Source organism: Haliotis rufescens, unplaced genomic scaffold (genome assembly GCF_023055435.1).
Source record: "Haliotis rufescens isolate VD_foot unplaced genomic scaffold, xgHalRufe1.0.p SCAF_31, whole genome shotgun sequence".
In the NCBI taxonomy this organism is placed as follows: domain Eukaryota; kingdom Metazoa; phylum Mollusca; class Gastropoda; order Lepetellida; family Haliotidae; genus Haliotis; species Haliotis rufescens.
In genome coordinates, this window is record NW_025964013.1 from 1,353,511 (window position 1) to 1,375,793 (window position 22,283).

General features: G+C 42.8%; 1 protein-coding gene across 2 annotated transcripts in view; it reads right to left on the reverse strand.

The window, feature by feature from the left end:
- Nucleotides 1-11,686: 11,686 nt before the first annotated feature.
- The window catches only part of LOC124136795, a 32,819-nt gene continuing 22,222 nt past the window's right edge, over nt 11,687-22,283 (reverse strand). Inside the window, exons 5-7 of one of the 2 annotated variants that reach the window (XM_046502830.2) lie at nt 21,116-21,264; nt 19,284-19,367; nt 11,687-18,659 (exon numbers count right to left, since the gene is read on the reverse strand). In XM_046502830.2, coding sequence (XP_046358786.2) covers nt 18,427-18,659; nt 19,284-19,367; nt 21,116-21,264 — 466 coding nt within the window. In that variant the 3' untranslated portion in view covers nt 11,687-18,426. Of the gene's footprint in view, nt 18,660-19,283; nt 19,368-21,115; nt 21,280-22,283 lie in introns of both variants that reach the window. The other variant, XM_046502829.2, reaches the window with a different exon arrangement.

Here is a 22,283-nt window from a genome sequence, read left to right on the forward strand (position 1 = left end):
CTGATGCCGACCATACAGTGGTAGCCCACTCAGATACCATGCGGCAGTGTAACATGGATACCTAACTTAGACACAGTGTACTGACTCCGAGCCAACCAGTCCATGTTTTATCCTCTTAATGCAGAACACCAGGCAGGGTAACAACAAGTATCCCCTTTCAACGTCTTTTTGGTATGACGCGACTATGGGATCGAACCCCGACCTTTCTCTCTCCGGTCAGACACTCGATCCACAAGACCACGGAGGCGGTCTATGACCATGTTGAGACCTCCAGAGTTCTCGAACCAAGAGGGCTCCTTCCTTCGCTCGCATAGTACGTCCGACTCGTGTCTTGGTGGGACGAGGTTCAAAGTTTGTATCTCAATCTCAATCTTAATTGCGTTGGCAATGCTCATGATATCAATCACTGTATTGTCTGATCCAGACTCGATTAATTTGGCTGGAATAGTGCCCCGTGCGGCGTTAAACAACAAACACTTATATTTGTATACCAATATCACCTTCTTTATTGGGAAGTATACTTGGAATGTGAACCCGCCTCCGTGGTGTAGTGGCTGGAGCGTCTGTCCGTCCGAGCGGAGGATCGGGGGATCAATCCCCAGCTGCGTCAGACCAAAAGACGTCAAAAGATGGAATTGTTGTCACCCTCCCTGGAACCCCTAGCACAAAGGGGATGATACAACAAAAAAACACACACACGTGCTTAGCGTCGTTCTATAAGTCCAAAATTCTTACGTTAAACCCCATTTAACCTCACCTCACCTTGACGAAATGTATTGAAAAATGGTGTATTCCAAGCATGTACGGTCAAAAACGGATTGTTTACGTCTAGACTTGTGTTTAGTAGTACAGACTGCGTTACATGACATCGGCCAGCATGTGACTCACGGGGCGTTCTCACGAAGTATGTCTACCTGCCATAATTATTACCTGGGTCCTCTTGCACAAAGCGATCTTAGCGCTACAATTATTGTAAATCCTTAAGATCACGATCTTAGGCTTACGCTACAATCGTCATCCACTTGCACAAAGCGATTGTAGGTTAAGATCATTGAAAGCTACAATCGAAACTTACAATTGGTCCGGACCAATCTTAAGTAGCTAAGATCGTTGTAGTCCCTGACAAAATGGCGTGCAAGACAGGGCCAGTTTCACATTAATAATCTGCTTTACGATCAAACACTGCCTCTTTATTTTGTTAGATTTTATGATTCGAATCGACACTTCAACAACACGAAGACCGCACCACAGATTTAACGTAAAATATATCGTTAATTGCGATAGTGAACCACATAACTATCGAGTCGATAGTTAAAAGTACTATTCCCACCCGTGTCAATGCTGAAAGAAGTCTAAAACAACATACCTTATCAAGGGAAGGATAAAACCTAAGTCGTCTGCAAGCGATTTGTAACGTCCGTGACCTTTAAGATAAATCAAGGGCAGCTAATCATAGTTTATATTCTAGATGGGAGTCGTTTCCCTTTGTATAAGTATCGTAGAATCTACCTTGCCCAGTGTATTAATGTTGTAGAACCGCCGAGCTCCCCTTGTATCTCTTTTGGGTCACATTCGTGTCAGTTATTTTGTCTTTAGTTTATCATTAAATTAATCTACAAGTAAACACAAGTTGAAGTGCAAAATCATACGTTTATATCTAAAATCGCGTGGGACAGTCACGAGCGGTTGTAATATCTGAATTTATAAGAAACTAATGCAAATATTCATCAAACAAGCAAATACACATGATGAGACATTTGAAATTTGTGTAAAATATCCCATAAATAGCAAAAGTAAAATTCACACTTTTTAAAAAATATAATTAATACCAAATGAATATATATTAAACAACTTCTTTCTTGAAACATTATTCTTATTTCCCGTACATGCATTCTTGAAATCTCCCGTCTTACTATGTTTTGAAAAGGTTGTCATAACATCCTTTGTAATAGCGGCAAAACTAAAACATGAAGGATATACATGTACAGTTGTATTTAGGATTTTACGGAAAGCTCCCCCAAATAGATGACGATCATACATTTACCTGTTATGTTAATTGGACATAGAAATCTATTATTATTTTCATTTTTTACTTTCATAATAAGAATGTCACTAAATCTATATGCCAACATTCTAATTATAGTTTCCTTCAAATAGTTGAGACCTTTCAACTGTGCAAGGTGCGTGGAGGGAGGTACGTGTTGTATGTTGTAACCGGTTCCACACGTTGTATGCGCAGCAAGATTTGCGCGTTTGCAGACAACCATAGACAGGAGTCTAGTTTAAGATATTTGTACCTCCACCATTGAAGATTTCAATCTTAGTTAAGATCGCGATCTTAAATCCAAGCCGTCTTACAATCGCGTTAAGATCGGTTTGTGCAAGTGGAATAGGACAATTGTAGGGTGATTGTAAAGTTGGTTGTAGCCGCCTAAGATCGATTGTAACTAAGATTGTTCTGTGCAAGTGGGCCCAGGGCCGCCTCCGTGGTCTAGTGGTAGAGCGTTCACCCGGGGTTCGATCCCCGGCCGCGTCATACCAAAAAGACGTTAAAAGATGGTATTTGTTGTTATCCTGTCTGACGCTCGGCATTTAGGGGCTAAAACAAGGACTGGGTCCACTTGCACAAAGCGATCTTAGCGCTACAGTTATTGTAAATCCTTAAGATCGCGATCTTAGGCTTCGGCTACAATCGTCATCCACTTGCACAAAGCGATTGTAGGCTAAGATCATTGTAAGCTACAATCGAAACTTACAATTGTTGTAGTCCCTGAATAAACTTGACAAAATGGCGTGCAAGGCTTAGTCTGTTTCACATAAATAATCTGCTTTACGTTCAAACATTGCCTCTCTTTTTTTCTAAACTTTATCATTCGAATCGACACTTTAACAACATGAAGAACGCACCACAGATTTAACGTCAGAAATATCGTTAATTACCATAGTTAAATACGTAACTATCGAGTCGATAGCTAAAAGGAATATTCCCATCCGACTCAATACTGAAAGAAATGTGAAACAACATACCTTTTCGCTAAACAAGGGAAGGATAAAAACCTAAGTCGTCCCGAAAGCGATTTGCAACGTCCGTGACCTTTTCGATAAATCAAGGGCAGCTAATCTTAGTTTATACTCTAGATGGGAGTGGTTTCCCTTTGTATAAGCCCGTAGAGTACAATCTACCTTACCCAGTGTATCAATGTTGTTGAATCGCTGAGCTTCCCCAATATATTTTTGGGGTCATATTCGTGTAAGTTATTTTGTCTTTAGTTTATCATGAAATTAATCTACAAATAAATACAAGCTGAATAGCAAATCATACATGTTTAAATCTAAAAATCAAATGGGACGGGGACGAGCGGTTAATCACAGTTTAAAAGAAAAAAATACAAGTATTCATCAAACAAGCAAATATACATGATGAAACATTTGATTTTTTTTGCAAAAGATCCCATAAATAGCAAAAATAAAATTAACATTTTAAAATTTATTTTTTTTTTAAATTAATACCTAGGGAATATATATTAACAATTTCTTTCTCGAAACATTACTCATTGTTCTTATTTCCCGTCTATGCGTTTTTGAAAGTTCCCGTCTTTCTGTGTTTTGAAATGGTAGTCATTACATCCTTTGTTGTAGCAACGAAACGAAAACATGAAGGATATATATAGGATTTTACGAAAAACTCCCCCAAATAGATGACGATCATGCATTTACACGTTGGGTTTTAGGAAATATTATTATTATTTATTTTAATTTTCATAATAATTGTGTTACTAAATAATGTATTTATTCGCATTTCAATACTTTGAATAAAAACATGAGTAGGTATTTCTCTTGTTGAAATAGAAAACAATTCCTAAATCACGACAGTATTAATGCCGACAAGAATATATGCCTTCATTCTAGTAATCGTTGCCTTCAAATAATTGGGAAAAGTGCGATTGAGGGAGGTACGTGTTGCGTGTCGTTACCGGTTCCACTTATTGTATGCGCAGCAAACTATGCCCGTTTGCAGACAACTATAGACAGGAGTCGAGTTTAAAATATTCGTACCTCCACAGTTGAAGATTTCAATCTTAGCTAAGATCGCGATCTTAACTCCAAGCCGTCTTACAATCGCGCTAAGATCGGTTTGTGCAAGTGGAATAGGACAATTGTATGGTGATTGTAAAGTTGATTTTAGCCGCCTAAGATCGATTGTAACTAAGATTGTTCTGTGCAAGTGGGCCCTGGTCGTCTCGGAGTCAGTATACTGTGTCTGAGTGGGGTATTCATGTTAAACTGCGGGATGGTATCTCAGTGGGCTAGCACTATAAATCGGCATCAGTCCGAACTAGTATCAGCCATACACACACGTGCATGCACGTCGCTATATAAGTGCAATAATCTTGGACGCGATGTTAAACCCCATTTCACCTCACCTCATAATTATTACATTGACTCCCATTTCACCTCGTATAGATTTGAAGCAGCCAAGAATGCAGCGCGTCCGTCAGACAATCAGCATGTCAATAAATACCGACACCTGTCCTTCCCCAGGTGGCCTCGGAACAGTTCACATTAGTTGCCATGGAGATGTGTATGGCTGTATATATATATTTCACCTATTGCCTGAAACCATTCAAAGCAACAGTGTCACGAGACCCTAATCAATACAATCGATATGCAGTTGATCAGTGCTGTTGCAGGGTGAGTTTGAATGTCAAGACAAATTGTGGACGGCCATGTCAGGAATAATGCTGTCAGTGTAAAGGCTGAGTATCGCAGCAGCCAGTAGTACACTAGCCAACTCACGACGACGTTATTAAAGTCCCGCCTAACGATGTCAGCCACCAGGCCACACACACGTCCCATTCATAGAAACTAACCACTGATCGCAACCCCGATCATAGAGACAACCGTCTGACCATAAAGTCCACATATCAAGACCACCCTGAGCCCATACAACACTCCCTGATCATAGACCACACCCTGATGATAGACCACACCCTGAGCCCATAGACCACACCCTGATGATAGACCACACCCTGAGCCCATAGACCACTCCCTGATCATAGAACACTCCCTGATCATAGACCACTCCCTGATCATAGAACACTCCCTGATCATAGAACACTCCCTCATCATAGAACACTCCCTCATCATAGAACACTCCCTGATCATAGACCACTCCCTGATCATAGACCACTCCCTGATCATAGACCACTCCCTGATCATAGACCACACCCTGATCATAGACCACTCCCTGAGCCCATAGACCACTCCCTGATCATAGAACACTCCTTGATCATAGACCACTCCCTGATCATAGACCACACCCTCATCATAGACCACTCCCTGTGCCCATAGACCACTCCCTGATCATAGAACACTCCCTGATCATAGAACACACCCTGATCACAGACCACACCCTGATCATAGACCACTCCCTGATCATAGAACACACCCTGATTATAGAACACTCCCTGATCATAGAACACACCCTGATCATAGACCGCTCCCTGATCATAGAACACTCCCTGATCATAGAACACTCCCTGATCATAGACCACACCCTGAGCCCATAGACCACTCCCTGATCATAGACCACACCCTGATCATAGACCACACCCTGATCATAGACCACACCCTGATCATAGAACACACCCTGATCATAGACCACACCCTGAGCCCATAGACCACTCCCTGATCATAGACCACACCCTGAGCCCATAGACCACTCCCTGATCATAGAACACTCCCTGATCATAGAACACACCCTGATCATAGACCACACCCTGAGCCAATAGACCACTCCCTGATCATAGAACACACCCTGATCATAGAACACTCCCTGATCATAGAACACTCCCTGATCATAGACCACACCCTGAGCCCATAGACCACTCCCTGATCATAGACCACACCCTGATCATAGACCACACCCTGATCATAGAACACACCCTGATCATAGACCACACCCTGATCATAGACCACACCCTGAGCCCATAGACCACTCCCTGATCATAGACCACTCCCTGATCATAGAACACACCCTGATCATAGACCACACCCTGAGCCCATAGACCACTCCCTGATCATAGAACACACCCTGATCATAGACCACTCCCTGATCATAGACCACTCCCTGATCATAGACCACACCCTGAGCCCTTAGACCACTCCCTGATCATAGAACACACCCTGATCATAGACCACTCCCTGATCATAGACCACTCCCTGATCATAGACCACTCCCTGATCATAGACCACACCCTGATCATAGACCACTCCCTGATCATAGAACACTCCCTGATCATAGAACACTCCCTGATCATAAACCACTCCCTGATCATAGACCACGCCCTGATCATAGACCACACCCTGAGCCCATAGACCACACCCTGATCATAGAACACACCCTGATCATAGAACACTCCCTGATCATAGACCACACCCTGATCATAGACCACTCCCTGATCATAGACCACACCCTGAGCCCATAGACCACTCCCTGATCATAGAACACTCCCTGATCATAGAACACTCCCTGATCATAGAACACTCCCTGATCATAGACCACTCCCTAACCATAGACCACACCCTGATCATAGACCACTCCCTGATCATAGACCACACCCTGAGCCCATAGACCACTCCCTGATCATAGACCACTCCTGATCATAGAACACTCCCTAACCATAGACCACTCCCTAATCATAGACCACTCCCTAACCATAGACCACTCCCTAATCATAGACCACTCCTGATCATAGAACGATCGGCATTAAAGGGCTAAAACAAGGACTGGTCGGCTCGGAGTCAGTATACTGTGTCTGAGTGGGGTATTCATGTTAAACTGCGGCATGGTATCTCAGTGTGCTAGCACTATAAATCGGCATCAGTCCGAACTAGTACATGCAGCCACACACACAAACGTGCATGCACGTCGCTATATAAGTGCAATAATCTTGGACGCGACGTTTAACCCCATTTCACCTCACCTCATAGAACACTCCCTAATCATAGACCACTCCCTAATCATAGACCACTCCCTGATCATAGACCACTCCTGATCATAGAACACTCCCTGATCATAGAACACTCCCTGAGCCCATAGACCACTCTCTAATCATAGACCACTCCCTGATACCATAGACCACTCCCTGATCATATACCACTCCCCGAGCCCCTAGATCAGTCCCTGATCATAGCCCACTCCCTAATCATAGACCACTCCCTGATCATAGACCACTCCCTGAGCCCCTAGACCACTCCCTAATCATAGACCACTCCCAGAGCCCCTAGATCACTCCCTGATCATAGAACACTCCCTGAGCCCCTAGATCACTCCCTGATCATAGAACACTCCCTGAGCCCATAGACCACTCCCTGATCATAGACCACTCCCCGAGCCCCTAGATCAGTCCCTGATCATAGAACACTCCCTAATCATAGAACACTCCCTGATCATAGACCACTCCCTAATCATAGACCACACCCTGATCATAGACCACTCCCTGATCATAGAACTCTCCCTGATCATAGAACACTCCCTGAGCCCATAGACCACTCTCTAATCATAGACCACTCACTAAACATAGACCACTCCCTAATCATAGACCACTCCCTGATCATAGAACACTCCATTATCATAGAACACTCCCTGATCATAGAACACACCCTGAGCCCTTAGACCACTCCCTGATCATAGACCACACCCTGATCATAGACCACTCCCTGATCATAGAACACTCCCTGAGCCCATAGACCACTCTCTAATCATAGACCACTCCCTAATCATAGACCACTCCCTGATCATAGACCACTCCCTGATCATAGAACACTCCCTGATCATAGAACACTCCCTGAGCCCATAGACCACTCTCTAATCATAGACCACTCCCTAATCATAGACCACTCCCTAATCATAGACCACTCCCTGATCATAGAACACTCCCTGATCATAGAACACACCCTGAGCCCTTAGACCACTCCCTGATCATAGACCACACCCTGATCATAGAACACTCCCTGATCATAGAACACTCCCTGAGCCCATAGACCACTCTCTAATCATAGACCACTCCCTAATCATAGACCACTCCCTAATCATAGACCTCTCCCTAATCATAGAACACTCCCTGATCATAGACCACTCCCTGATCATAGAACACTCCCTGATCATAGAACGCTCCCTGATTATTGAACGTCCCCTGAGCCCATAGACCACTCCCTGATCATAGAACACTCCCTAATCATAGACCACTCCCTGATCATTGAACGTCCCCTGAGCCCATAGACCACTCCCTGATGATAGAACACTCCCTAATCATAGACCACTCCCTGATCATAGACCACTCCCTGATCATAGAACACTCCCTGATCATAGAACACTCCCTGAGCCCATAGACCACTCTCTAATCATAGACCACTCCCTAATCATAGACCACTCCCTAATCATAGACCACTCCCTGATCATAGAACACTCCCTGATCATAGAACACTCCCTGATCATAGAACACACCCTGAGCCCATAGACCACTCCCTGATCATTGAACGTCCCCTGAGCCCATAGACCACTCCCTGATCATAGAACACTCCCTAATCATAGACCACTCCCTGATCATAGAACACTCCCTAATCATAGACCACTCCCTGATCATAGAACACTCCCTGATCATAGAACACACCCTGAGCCCTTAGACCACTCCCTGATCATAGAACACTCCCTAATCATAGACCACTCCCTGATCATTGAACGTCCCCTGAGCCCATAGACCACTCCCTGATCATAGAACACTCCCTGATCATAGACCACACCCTGATCATTGAACGTCCCCTGAGCCCATAGACCACTCCCTGATCATAGAACACTCCCTAATCATAGACCACTCCCTGATCATAGACCACTCCCTGATCATAGAACACTCCCTGATCCCATAGACCACTCCCTGATCATAGAACACTCCCTAATCATAGACCACTCCCTGATCATAGACCATTCCCTGATCATAGAACACTCCCTGATCATAGAGACCACTCCCTCATCCCATAGACCACTCCCTGATCATAGACCACTCCCTGATCATAGACCACTCCCTGACCATAGACCACTCCCTGATCATAGAACACTCCCGATACCACCGTGAGACAATAGATCACTCACCTATGGAGACCGACCCTGAACCACAGAGACCACATCTTGACCATAGAGACTACTCCCCTACCATAGAGACCGCTCCCCAACCACAGAGACCACTCCCAGTCCATAGAAACCACTCCCTGTCCAGACTACTTTCCCACCACACAGACCGCTCCACCACCATACAGACCATTCCCTGTCCATAGAAACAACCACCCCCACAGTCTATAGAAACCACTCCCTGTCCATAGAGATCACGCCCGGACCATAGAAACCACTCCCCATCCATAGAGACCACTCCCTCACCATAGAGGCGACACCCTGTCCATAGAGACCACTCCCAGAACATAGAGATCACTCCCTCACCAATGAGACCACCCCCTGACCATAGAAACCACCCCCAGACCATAGAGATCACTCCCTCACCAAAGAGACCACTCCCTCACCATAGAGACCACACCCTGTCCATAGAGATAACTCCCGGACCATAGCAACCACCCCCTGTCCATAGAGATAACTCTCGGACCATAGAGACCACACCCTGTCCATAGAGATAACTCACGGACCATAGCAACCACTCCCTGTCCATAGAGATAACTCCCGGACCATAGAGACCACTCCCTCACCAAAGGGACAACTCCCTGACCATAGAAATCACTCCTAGTCCATAGAGATAACTCCCGGACCATAGAGACCACTCCCTCACCATAGAAACCACACCCTGTCCATAGAGATAACTCCCTGACCATAGAAACCACTCCCAGTCCATAGAGATAACTCCCGGACCATAGAGACCACTCCCTCACCATAGAGACCACACCCTGTCCATAGAGATAACTCCCGGACCATAGAAACCACTCCCAGTCCATAGAGATAACTCCCGCACCATAGAGACCACTCCCTCACCATAGAGACCACACCCTGTCCATAGAGATAACTCCCGGACCATAGAAACCACTCCCAGTCCATAGAGACCACTCCCAGTCCTTAGAAACCACTCCCTGTCCATAGAGACCACACCCTGTCCATAGAGATAACTCCCGGACCATAGAAACCACTCCCAGTCCATAGAGACCACTCCCAGTCCATAGAAACCACTCCCTGTCCATAGAGATAACTCCCGGACCATAAAGACCACTCCCTCACCATAGAGACCACACCCTGTCCATAGAGATAACTCCCTGACCATAGAGACCACTCCCTCACCAAAGAGACCACTCCCTGACCATAGAAACCACTCCTAGTCCATAGAGATCACTCCCTCACCAAAGAGACCACTCCCTCACCATAGAGACCACACCCTGTCCAGAGATAACTCCCTGACCATAGAAACCACTCCTAGTCCATAGAGATCACTCCCTCACCAAAGAGACCACTCCCTCACCAAAGAGACCACTCCCTCACCATAGAGACCACACCCTGTCCATAGAAACCACTCCCTGTGCATAGAAACCACTCCCCCAGCAGACCACTCCTGGACCATAAAGAGCACAACCTGGCCATAACAAACGTCTAGACTTTAAACAACATTCACACACACCATGGAGACTACCCTACCCATAGTCAGTAATGTTGTTTTACGACTTAATCAGCAATGTCCAAGCTATATCACCTTACCCAGTGGTTGTTACGAGTCAAGATATCAGGGTATAATAACACGTTATAAACCAAGTAACCATGGATCCATTTCAGTGACTTCCTACAACAGAGTAGGTTCCTTAGGACAAATTGTATCTTCCTGTGAATATTTAGTTTCAGAACTTGGTGCTGTTGTAAAAGACAACCTTAGCAGTAAAACAGTCATAAGTCTATGTTAAGGTATGGGAGTTACGATCACCTTAGACATAAGTTCGCTTTGTACAATAACCCCCGGGTCTTCAGCAACCCAATGCTTGCCTAAATAGGCAACTGTGCTTGTCATAAGAGCCAACAAATGGGATCGGGTGGTAGGGCTCGCTGACTAGGCTGATGCGTGTCATCGTATCCCAATTGCATAGATCGATGCTCATGTCAGTCATTGGGTAGTCTATTCTTGATTATTTACAGACCATCATATAGCTGGAATGTGACGTTAAGCAACAAAAAACAAAACCAATTGTATCTTAGAGATCCCACAGGGACCTGACCGCATAAACCAACCCTCACATAACGTTACCATTTCAACCATCAATACGACTGCAATCACCTCACATTCATAGTTTAACAAGGAGGTGAGGTGAAATGGGGTTTAACGTCATATCCAAGATTATTGCACTTATATAGCAACATGCATGCATGTGTGTGTGGTGTGGCGGCTGGTACTTGTCCAGACAAATGCCGAGTTTATAGTACAAGGCCACAAGATACCATGCCACAGTTGAACATGAATACCCCATTCAGACACAGTAAACTGACACCTAGCCGTCCAAACATCAGACAGGGTAACAACAAGTACATCTTTCAACGTCTTTTTGTATGACGCAGCAGGGGATCTAACCTGGACCTTCCGCTCTCCGGGCAGACACTCTACCACTTGACGACGGAGGCGGTCGTGTGTACAGAGGAACAACAGCAGGGGCATTAACCATGAAATGTTTTATTCCATATTAGTATGTAAAGCGTAGTCGGCTGGAGCCTTTACATAGAGGTAGTCATTATAAAACAATGTAATAATAATAATAATAATAATACGTAAGTAAGAACGAGGTACACGTTGTCTCGGTCGACCATCAACACAAAATGCCTATTGTAATCTTAAGACTATTCTCTGTTGTGGGTGCTGACAAGATACTATCTTCCTGGTCATCAGTGTGTTCCATCATATAGCCATGGCAACTAATATATGCAAGATTTAACTAATTAGTTCTCAATAACAATTAACTGTTGGAACATTTGCAAAATATACAAACCAATAATATTTGTCAGTGGTAACAGTGTTATATAGTTTAACAAAGTGGTAGAGAAATTTCATTATATGTCAATTTTGTCAATTAAAGTAGCTTGGCATTGAAACATGGAATAACTGTGGAACAAACTCCTGATCAACAAGCAGTCAAATGAAACATGTAGGATATAGCTGTAGTTTGTGTCTACTGTGTTTGATGATGGCGCAGGGGGCAGGACAGTCCCCTACCATCACATCCCACTTCCACCACTAGCAGTAGTCTCACACCATCACATCCCACTTCCACCACTAGCAGTAGTCTCACACCATCACGCCCCACTTCCACCACTAGCAGTAGTCTCACACCATCACGCCCCACTACCACCACTAGCAGTCGTCTCACACCATCACATACCACTTCAACCACTAGCAGTAGTCTCACACCATCACATACCACTAGCAGTACAGTCTCACACCATCACGTCCCCACTTCCACCACTAGCAGATGATTAATAAGCATGCATAGCAGCTGTAGGGAGTGTTACTAGTGTTACATAGTTACTTGACCTAATTGAGGAGAACAGCTGGGACAAGACTGACTGTTACCGGGACATGGCTAGACTTAAAGACATGCACAGCCAAGAGGCCGATTCAGCACTGCAGCAGTGAGTAGAATGGATGTGTTTTGTGTGTATGACATCTTTGTTCCAGGCTGGGTCCAGGCTGGGTCCAAGGGGAGGCAACTCTGGCCTTGAACCCCTGAACAGCTTGGTTCAAGGGGAGGTAACTCTGGCCTTGAACCCCAGGACAGCTGGGTCCAAGGGGAGGCAACTCTGGCCTTGAACCCCTGAACAGCTGGGTCCAAGGGGAGGCAACTCTGGCCTTGAACCCCTGAACAGCTTGGTCCAAAGGGGGGCAACTCTGACCTTGAACCCCTGAACAGCTGGGTCAAGGGGAGGCAACTCTGGCCTTGAACCCCTGAACAGCTGGGTCCAAAGGGGGGCAACTCTGGCCCTGAACCCCTGAACAGCTGGGTCCAAAGGGGGGCAACTCTGGCCTTGAACCCCTGAACAGCTGGGTCCAAGGGGAGGCAACTCTGGCCTTGAACCCCTGAACAGCTGGGTCCAAGGGGAGGCAACTCTGGCCTTGAACCCCTGAACAGCTGGGTCCAAAGGGGGGCAACTCTGGCCCTGAACCCCTGAACAGCTGGGTCCAAAGGGGGGCAACTCTGGCCTTGAACCCCTGAACAGCTGGGTCCAAAGGGGGGCAACGTGGCCTTGAACCCCTGAACAGCTGGGTCCAAGGGGAGGCAACTCTGGCCTTGAACCCCTGAACAGCTGGGTCCAAAGGGGAGGCAACTCTGGCCTTGAACCCCTGAACAGCTGGGTCCAAAGGGGGGCAACTCTGGCCTTGAACCCCTGAACAGCTGGGTCATGGGGAGGCAGATGGTGCCTCAGAACACGGGCCAGCAATGCTTCTTCCTCCCCCCTGGAGATGCTGAGTATGGTTTAATGTCCATTCTAGCAATATTCCAGCCATGTCTCTGCAGGGGACAAGAAGTACTGGCACAGCACCTAATTGGGAAATCTAACTTAGGTCTTAGGTGTAACAAACGACCACCACGCTATTTCACTGTCAACAGTGCCATCAAAAGTAGAGGTCATATTTTTAACAGAGCATCTAAGAAAATCTTGTTAGCCAACTTCTGCATACATTAATTCACACACAAACGAAATCAAAATAGAATTAGAAATTTCAGGAAGCATCTTGGGACCCAATAATACTTCATTGAGTTTGATATACGCAAATACACAGTTCCGATTCCCTGCCCCAATGTACACTATGTATATGAATAATAAAAATGCTAAAATTGTAATAAAAATTCAAAATCTACACTGCTCTCACACCTTGGATGAAAAGAAGACACAGACTTACATACATACATACATTCGGACAAATACAATCTGGTTAAACTAAAGGAAATATATATGTGCCAAAACAAAGCATCAAATACAACCATATAAAGTTACTCTTACACAAGCTTGGCCCCCAAATGGAAGGTGGGTGAATGCAGCATAACAAGTCTATCATGCATCCACAATATCACATGTGTGTTACAGAATACAACAGGACAATCTGCTGAAAATAGTTCTAAATGTGACTGACACACAATGATTGCCCTACAAGTGCTCATAACAGCGAGCGAGGTCGTATTTACCAACACAGATACAGTTTGTTGACTACATGACTTAAAGAGTCCTATTTTGTAAATGCATCATCAGTTCTAGGTTTGTTAATGTCTGAAACGCCTCTAAACCTATACACCAACAAGGAATTACAGAATTTGATTATTTCATTGTTTTCACAATCAGTTCTATCTACCTACATACACTAAGTACCTCTCTACAGAAACAGGTATCCACAACAGCTGACAGCTGAAAATTCTACCTCTTGTAACCATGGTAACAGTGAATTAATAGATGTGTCACCTTTGCAAAAGACCTGGTCATACATTCTACAGTACACATAACAGACAGTAAAATTTGAGAAACATCAACAAATCATCACTAAATATCCCCGAACTAGATAATTCTTAACAAATTCTCAATATATACAATTACGTTTCAACAAGTTGTGAGTAGGAAGAATTATCAGTCAAAGTCAAGACACATACAGGCAGAATGCTACTTCCCTTTTGAATGGTGCCCATACCAAAATGTAAAGATCAATTTGCAGTTATTAAATTTAAAAAAAGCATGAAAACTGACATCTTCATGTCACTTGCTTTTTCTCTTGATCAACTTTGTTTATGGCGTAGTAAAAGTAAGCCTGCCAAAGAGATCTGAAATTTTCAGTTCAAACAACTTCATCATGAAAGGGAGATAACTTGTGCCTGTTAACAACAGGACGGACACACAGACAGACCTACAGATGAAGGGGAGACAACTGACAACACAGGAGAGAGGAGAGCAGGACAGGGTAAACGTGAGGACAGGCTCAAGAATCTTCAGTCTGTTAAACAGAACTCTACATAAGTACTAAAACAGGTTTACATCAAGTCTGGCTTGTAAAACTTAGTCTCCAATATAACTGCTGTTCCAAAATATACATGTAATAGCAGTCACTGACATTCATGTACATCCATATGCCCACCACACGGAACATAGATCTATCTAAACAATAACAGGATTAAATCTCATTTACATACTTCTGTACAACTCAACATGGATTTCCACTATAACTCTAGGCTGTTACAACATGTCCACCACGCCCACAGTGGAGCCCGCCATGTCAGCCTCCGATCACAACAGTCCCCACAATCCACAGTTAAATGAAAGTCCACTTCAGGTCATCAAGTCTCTGTGAATAATTGAGCAGCAAAACTGTTCTCGAATATCATTAGTTTGTCCCTTTGGCAATTACTGAGTGGGAATTGTGTTTCCATCCTCAGAAATTATACCATTTGAAAAGGTTACCAGTTTTCTTTTCCAAATAATGCAAACAAAAGACAAATTAACACAAACCCAATATCTGTGATTAATTTGAGAAAATCAACCTTGTGTTTCAAATATTCATCCAATATCTACTTTAATGCTGACATAATAAGGTGTATTCAGGGAATCAAACGAAGGTTGTCAACATGAGCAAACACCCCATCCACTGGGCCACCCAGTGTGGGTCACACTCAAATTCCATATTCACAGACACTTGATGCTTCCAAACTCGTCATCAGCTATCACAAAATGTGGAAAAATATCAGGCAGTAAAAACCCAGCGGCTCCTACCATGGTGTCCGGCCAGTCCATGTACCACAAAAGCTATCGTCAGCAAGGTTTTCGACACAAAAAATCTCTATATTTCATCTAGATTCATGAAACAGGATATCTTCCAATTTACCAACAATCTAGTCAAGCCTTTGCCAAAAGCATCAAATGTTCAGAAGCAAGATTCTCTAACATATTTGCTACAGTTGACTTATGTCACAATGAGAAACAGGCGACTGACTAGAACACAACACTTCAAACCTAATCACTTATATTTTTAACATACAAATGAAACCTAACCACTTATATTTTTAACATACAAATGCTTTGTCTGTCAACATTGGTTGCAATGGTGTCTCCATAATTACTTTCATTTGTCTCAATGGTTGCTATGATTCGTATCCATGGCAACATCCACTTGGCCGACATGACAGGAGCCACCCCAGTAAAACTTTTGAAATGATCTATCACAATCATTGAAGGTAAAACAACTCTAAAACTATACTCTGTAAACAAACATCAATAATGGAATCATTTTCTCTCGATTCACAACTGAACAATATGTCACTGCGATACCTAGAATACTTTTTCATTCATCTATCATCATTCACCATGGCAACAGAATAACAACATGCATTTGCCAGCCAATCAAAATGAGGATAACATTTTGCTAGCCAATCAAAATGAAGATAACATTTTGGGTAACAACCTTCAATACAAACAGTGTCACATTCAAATGATCTATACTATATCTTATCATAAACTGTTGCCACGGTAACCATCACATATCATCTTTGACGTAACAAACGATGGTGTTGCTAAACACCGTCGTCTCCTGACCTTCAGCAGACCAAGGCTATGTTGTACCTGGAGATCTCCCGACTCCCCCTCAAGCCCTCCCACTGGCAACATTGTCTCTCCTGTTTATGTCATGGCCACGGGGATTCAGATATACAACCTCAAGATTGTCTTGTGGAAGGAATAATTCCCCCAAGTCATGGCCTCATGCTTGTTGCAGTGATGTTCAGGAAGGAGGATGGGTGAGTCAGAGACTGGTTTGAAGGATTCACGGAAACACCCAGTGACTTTTCAAACAGTGGAAGACGGTTCCGACAGTCGACCCTCGTTAAGTGGAAATCACAAGTGTTTTCTTCAAAATTCAATTAACTCAGAAAAATTCAACATTTCAAACGAATGACATTACAATAACATTTTAAAATTAAATTAAGATTTAGGATAAATCCTAGTTCACAATTTTTAAAAGTAAGCAGTAAGCATTTTTTGGGCCTGATTTGCTTATGCAACTATTTCGTGTCTGGTTAAACCGTGACAGATTATGTATAGTACGATGAAAGAATTGGATGCTCTTTAACTTCTTGTGAGTAATAAAATCTGATATTAAGAGCTTGTGTAGGACCAAAAGAAAGAATCCAGTTGTTTCCTAGTGGTGGAAAGACTACCTAACGAGAATCGACTTGTAGGGAGTAGAACCTAGGACCTAGGTGATGAGAGATCGCACCACCCACTGTGCTAGAGCACCATCTCATACGGTGTATCAATCATCTTAATGTTTTTTCCAAACAAATTTAATTGTGTAAATAATTTAAAAATATTTAATAAAATATCAATGAGGTCCAAGTACACAATTGGATTTTCTGGTCTGTAATCATTTTCCTCAAACTGGTTCTGTACAAACAACTTCTCAACAACGGAGCAGATATACACATTTCAACATGATAGTCTTGCAAGAGTTACCTCCCTGTAGTTGCATTGCACCACCCTGAGGCAGTAGTTTACAACAGCCTGAGGCAGTAGTTTACAACAGCTTGAGGCAGTAGTTTACAACACCTCAATTCAAGCAATAACAGTGCCTACCATCTGTACAACTCTGAAACACTTCACATGTACAGCACTTACAGCACTTGAGGGAGAATGTCCCTTCAGATACACACAGGCAGATGTAACTAAAGGGAGGTAACTCTCATGTGATATTGATAACAATGATTGATGGGTGAATGTAACAAGGAAACTGGCCATTATATACATCGCAGCGATATAACATATCATACACATTGCAGCAATATAACAGAATATACATCATTTTGATTTGATAACATTATTGCTGTAGAAAAATGATAAATTCTACCTGCCTGTAATTCACAAAGATCTAACGTCTCTACCAATACTGCGATTTATAAACAACATCAGCCCAGGAACTAACGAGTACAATGCTTCCTCCATATGGTGTACTGATATGATGTGGAACGATGAATCGTGAGGTGAATATTACTCTCCGGCTGAATCCATATGTACCTTAACATAACAAGTACTACCATTCTTAGCTACTTGAGATGGCTAATTGTGAGATTGCTACTATGAGGAAGTTATCCAAAATTGGCTTGATTACACACAATACAATCACTTCTAAACAAAGGGCAATAACTCCTATCTGCTCGTGATGATAATGTATGAAAAAGTATGTCATAAAAGGACACATGCTGTTAAAAATTCACTGTGATTTCTTGATGCTAACACGATGAAAATAGATGAGGCTTGTGAACTGAAAGACTCTGGAAATAAACTTTGTAAAACGTACTAAAAGATGCAACGAAATGCTAGGAGGAAACATTGTACGCAGTTGTGGAGCTCCTGGTAGGTGGCGGCGGGACAGATCAGACAGAGTCGTTATATTCCCCGCTGTCCAAACTCTCGGACTTGTGGACCTTGGTCAGGCAGTTGCCCTCTAGATGCTTTTCCAGGTTCTTGGGCGTGACGAAGCCTTCACCACAGCGCTGGCACTCGTTGCGAGACTTGAGCATATGTATCTGAGATTTCATGTGCCGGTTCAGGTCCGACTGGGTCACACCCTTGTAGTTGCACAGCTTGCAGCAGAACTCGCGGATACCTGGGACAAGGACAGATAACTCTACGTAACTTGTCAAAGAACTCTCCTAAACAGGGTTCTACACTAAAGACCAGCATTAGAAATTACCACCAATCCTGTAGCCCTTGCCAAACTGCCCAATAGTTAAGGTATCATAAGGTCTGGTAGAAATTTGCCATTGTTATGGATTATTCTATATGTTATCATTATAAGGACTCGTGGACAAAACAGTTACTTTCTAACGCTGAAGACTTGTTGCATAACACTCCTGGACCAAGGAAGGAGAACTCTATGTATGTTGTTAAATAATGCTCCTAGATCAAGGGCAGATAGCTACATAACTTGTTGCAGTACTCTCCTCAATCAAGGGCAGATAACTATTTGTTAAATAATGCTCAAAGAACAAGGGAAGATAACTCTATGTAAGTTGTTAAATAATACCCCTGGATCAAGGGCAGATAACTAAGTAAGTTGCTGCAGAAATCATGTGAAAGCAAGGGCTGATAACTCTAAAAAACTTTAAAACTTTAAAATTGGTATAGCTACTGACACAAGAAACCACATCTCCAAGGTCCCCAACAATAATACTAAGTTCAAACAGTGGGAAGGAAGCCAGTCGGCAGCTGAATGTGGAGGAGGACTCACCCTGGTGTCGCATCATGTGGACTTTCAGCTGGCTGTTGGTTCGCGCATAGTAGTCACAGTACTGACACTTGTATGGCCGGATATCTGTAACCATGGTTACAATGTCACATGATAATATTACAACAATTCCACAAGGCTATCTGGAATACACAGACTGCATAGTGTGGTAAGACAAAGTATCAAGAAATTGTTTCATAGGCATTACTAAGCAGTTGGCAGATGACAAAGTAGACACAATTTATGGATAACAACTTGGATAACAGTGGCCTTTACAGTAAATAAAGCTGTTATCCATACATTGTGTCTACTTTGAAAGTACCCATACCAACGCTTTTAACATCAACATCATCAATGTACTATGAAAACACTAATACTGTCAAAAAGGATTTTCTGGGCAAACTTTTTCTTTGTGCTAGACACAGAAGGAACAGCACCATGAGGCCACACCAGTTACATGTACACATTTACCCCTACCTGCCTCTACTCAACACCCTCTAACGTTGTCCCCCATACCCACAGGGATCAATGTGTTCCCTATGGAAGGCTACCGAGAGAACAACTTCTATATCTTGAAGTAGAAAACCCTATGGAAGGCTACCGAGAGAACAACTTCTATATCTTGAAGTAGAAAACCCTATGGAATGCTACCGAGAGAACAACTTCTATATCTTGAAGTAGAAAACCCTATGGAAGGCTACCGAGAGAACAACTTCTATATCTTGAAGTAGAAAACCCTATGGAAGGCTACCGAGAGAACAACTTCTATATCTTGAAGTAGAAAACCCTATGGAATGCTACCGAGAGAACAGCTTCTATATCTTGAAGTAGAAAACCCTATGGAATGCTACCGAGAGAACAGCTTCTATATTGTAATGTTGAAATCCCTATGGAAGGCTACCTAGAGAACAGCTTCTATGTCGTAATGTTGAAATCCCTATGGAAGGCTACCTAGAGAACAGCTTCTATGTCGTAATGTTGAAATCCCTATGGAAGGCTACCTAGAGAACAGCTTCGATGTCGTAATGTTGAAAACCATATGGAAGGCTTGTGAGAGAACAGTTCCTACAGTAAACTACGGTTATAACGAACTCGAAGGGACCATTAATTTTCGTTTGTAATAACCATAGTTCGTTATAAGCATATATACAGCATTTATACAACTAAATAATAAGTTTGTTATATTGGTCAGTTTGTAACAAGCGTGTTCGTTATAAACGTAGTTTACTGTATATCTTAGTGTTGAAACCCTATGGAAGGCTGCTAAGAGAACAGTTCCTAAATCACAATATTGAAAAAGCTATGGTATGCTACTGAGAGAAAGGTTTCTATATCTTCATATAGTGAGTGAGTGAGGTGGGTTTAACGCCGTTTAACAGTATTCCAGTTATATTACGGCATGTCAGTTTTATGTGGGAGGAAAGCCCAAGTGATGCAGGTTTCAGACGTTTTCCACTTCGGTGAAACCCACGAGCACGGGTATGGTGCTGACAAACCTAGAAACGTAATTTGGGCAAATCAAGATTCAAACCCACGATCATAGGTTTCTGGCGTGTCCAAGAGATGCAACTCTGCACAGCGAATCGCGGTGCCTTGGGCCACACTTGCCCCCTCTTATTGTGGAAAACCCTATGGGATGCTACTACGAGAAGAGCTCCTACCCTCGTGGAAGTCCATGTGTCGGTTGATATCGGAGATATCTAAATGTTGAAAACCCTATGGGATGCTACTACGAGAAGAGCTCCTACCCTCGTGGAAGTCCATGTGTCGGTTGATATCGGAGATATCTAAATGTTGAAAACCCTATGGGATGCTACTAAGAGAAGAGCTCCTACCCTCGTGGAAGTCCATGTGTCGGTTGATATCGGAGAATGACAGGAAGTCCTTGGAGCAGAAAACACATCGGTAGACGGTGCGTCCATCAGCCAGGATGGTGGGTTTGCAAACCTGTTCCCTATCAACTGGTTGGTTGACTACATGCAACCTGGCAGAAAATTTTCTTGAATTAAAAATAAAAGAAAAATTAATCTACTGATAAGTTGTGACCCAGAGTGATGATGATGATGATGATGACAGCAGCAGTAAAACAATGGCTTCATGTTGGTGTTTGTTGCAACAGAGAAAAGTAATATTAATTTCAAATAAAAATACAAATTATTTTCGGATAAATCATGTATCAACATAAACTTCTGAATTTTAGGGACATTAATTTTATGATACATTCATATCAAGAGTACATTTATGACATGTTACTGAAATATGATAATTCACTTCAGATACGAGAGTTTTTAAATGTTACAGGTATTTTTTTTTTTTTATTCATGCTACTTCGCATGTTAAGAACATTTCCCTAGAAGTAACAATGCAAAATCGAAAAAATATCTCGAATTGATAAAGATATATGAACATTTATGAACGAAATTTGTTTGGAAAAACATGAGAATTGACGAAGAAACTGCACAGGAGGCCAGCATCATGCCACACACACTATCACATCATGCCACAAAATTGTTATGTCTTGACCAAAACTGCAATCTGATCAAGAGTTGTCTCCCCTCATCTGAACACATCCTAATAATTATGTTCACAAAAATAACATTGTTCTAAACACATGCTACACACATGATTAATTGAATCTCTTAACTGTTTAGTACTAGTTGATTTTGGTGAGTTAACCAGCAGATATTTTGTATGACAGTACTTTAATACTTATTGAATTGTTTTGTTGAGATTTAATTATTGCATCTTGAATTACGAAAAATATTTTTTAATTCCTACGACATAGACACCATTTAGAGTTATCACCACATTACTCACAGATTAGGTTATGTCAAGGTAGGGAGTTGTACGACTCCTGTTTTCAATTTTTTAACCAAGTAGCTTTATCTTGAAGTTGAGAAAGACAAAATATTTCTGCCCTGCTTACAAGTAGAACACAAATGTGACTACTATCTACAACCTGTCACCATGAGCCGATATAAAGAAATGTGTTTGAGACACGGA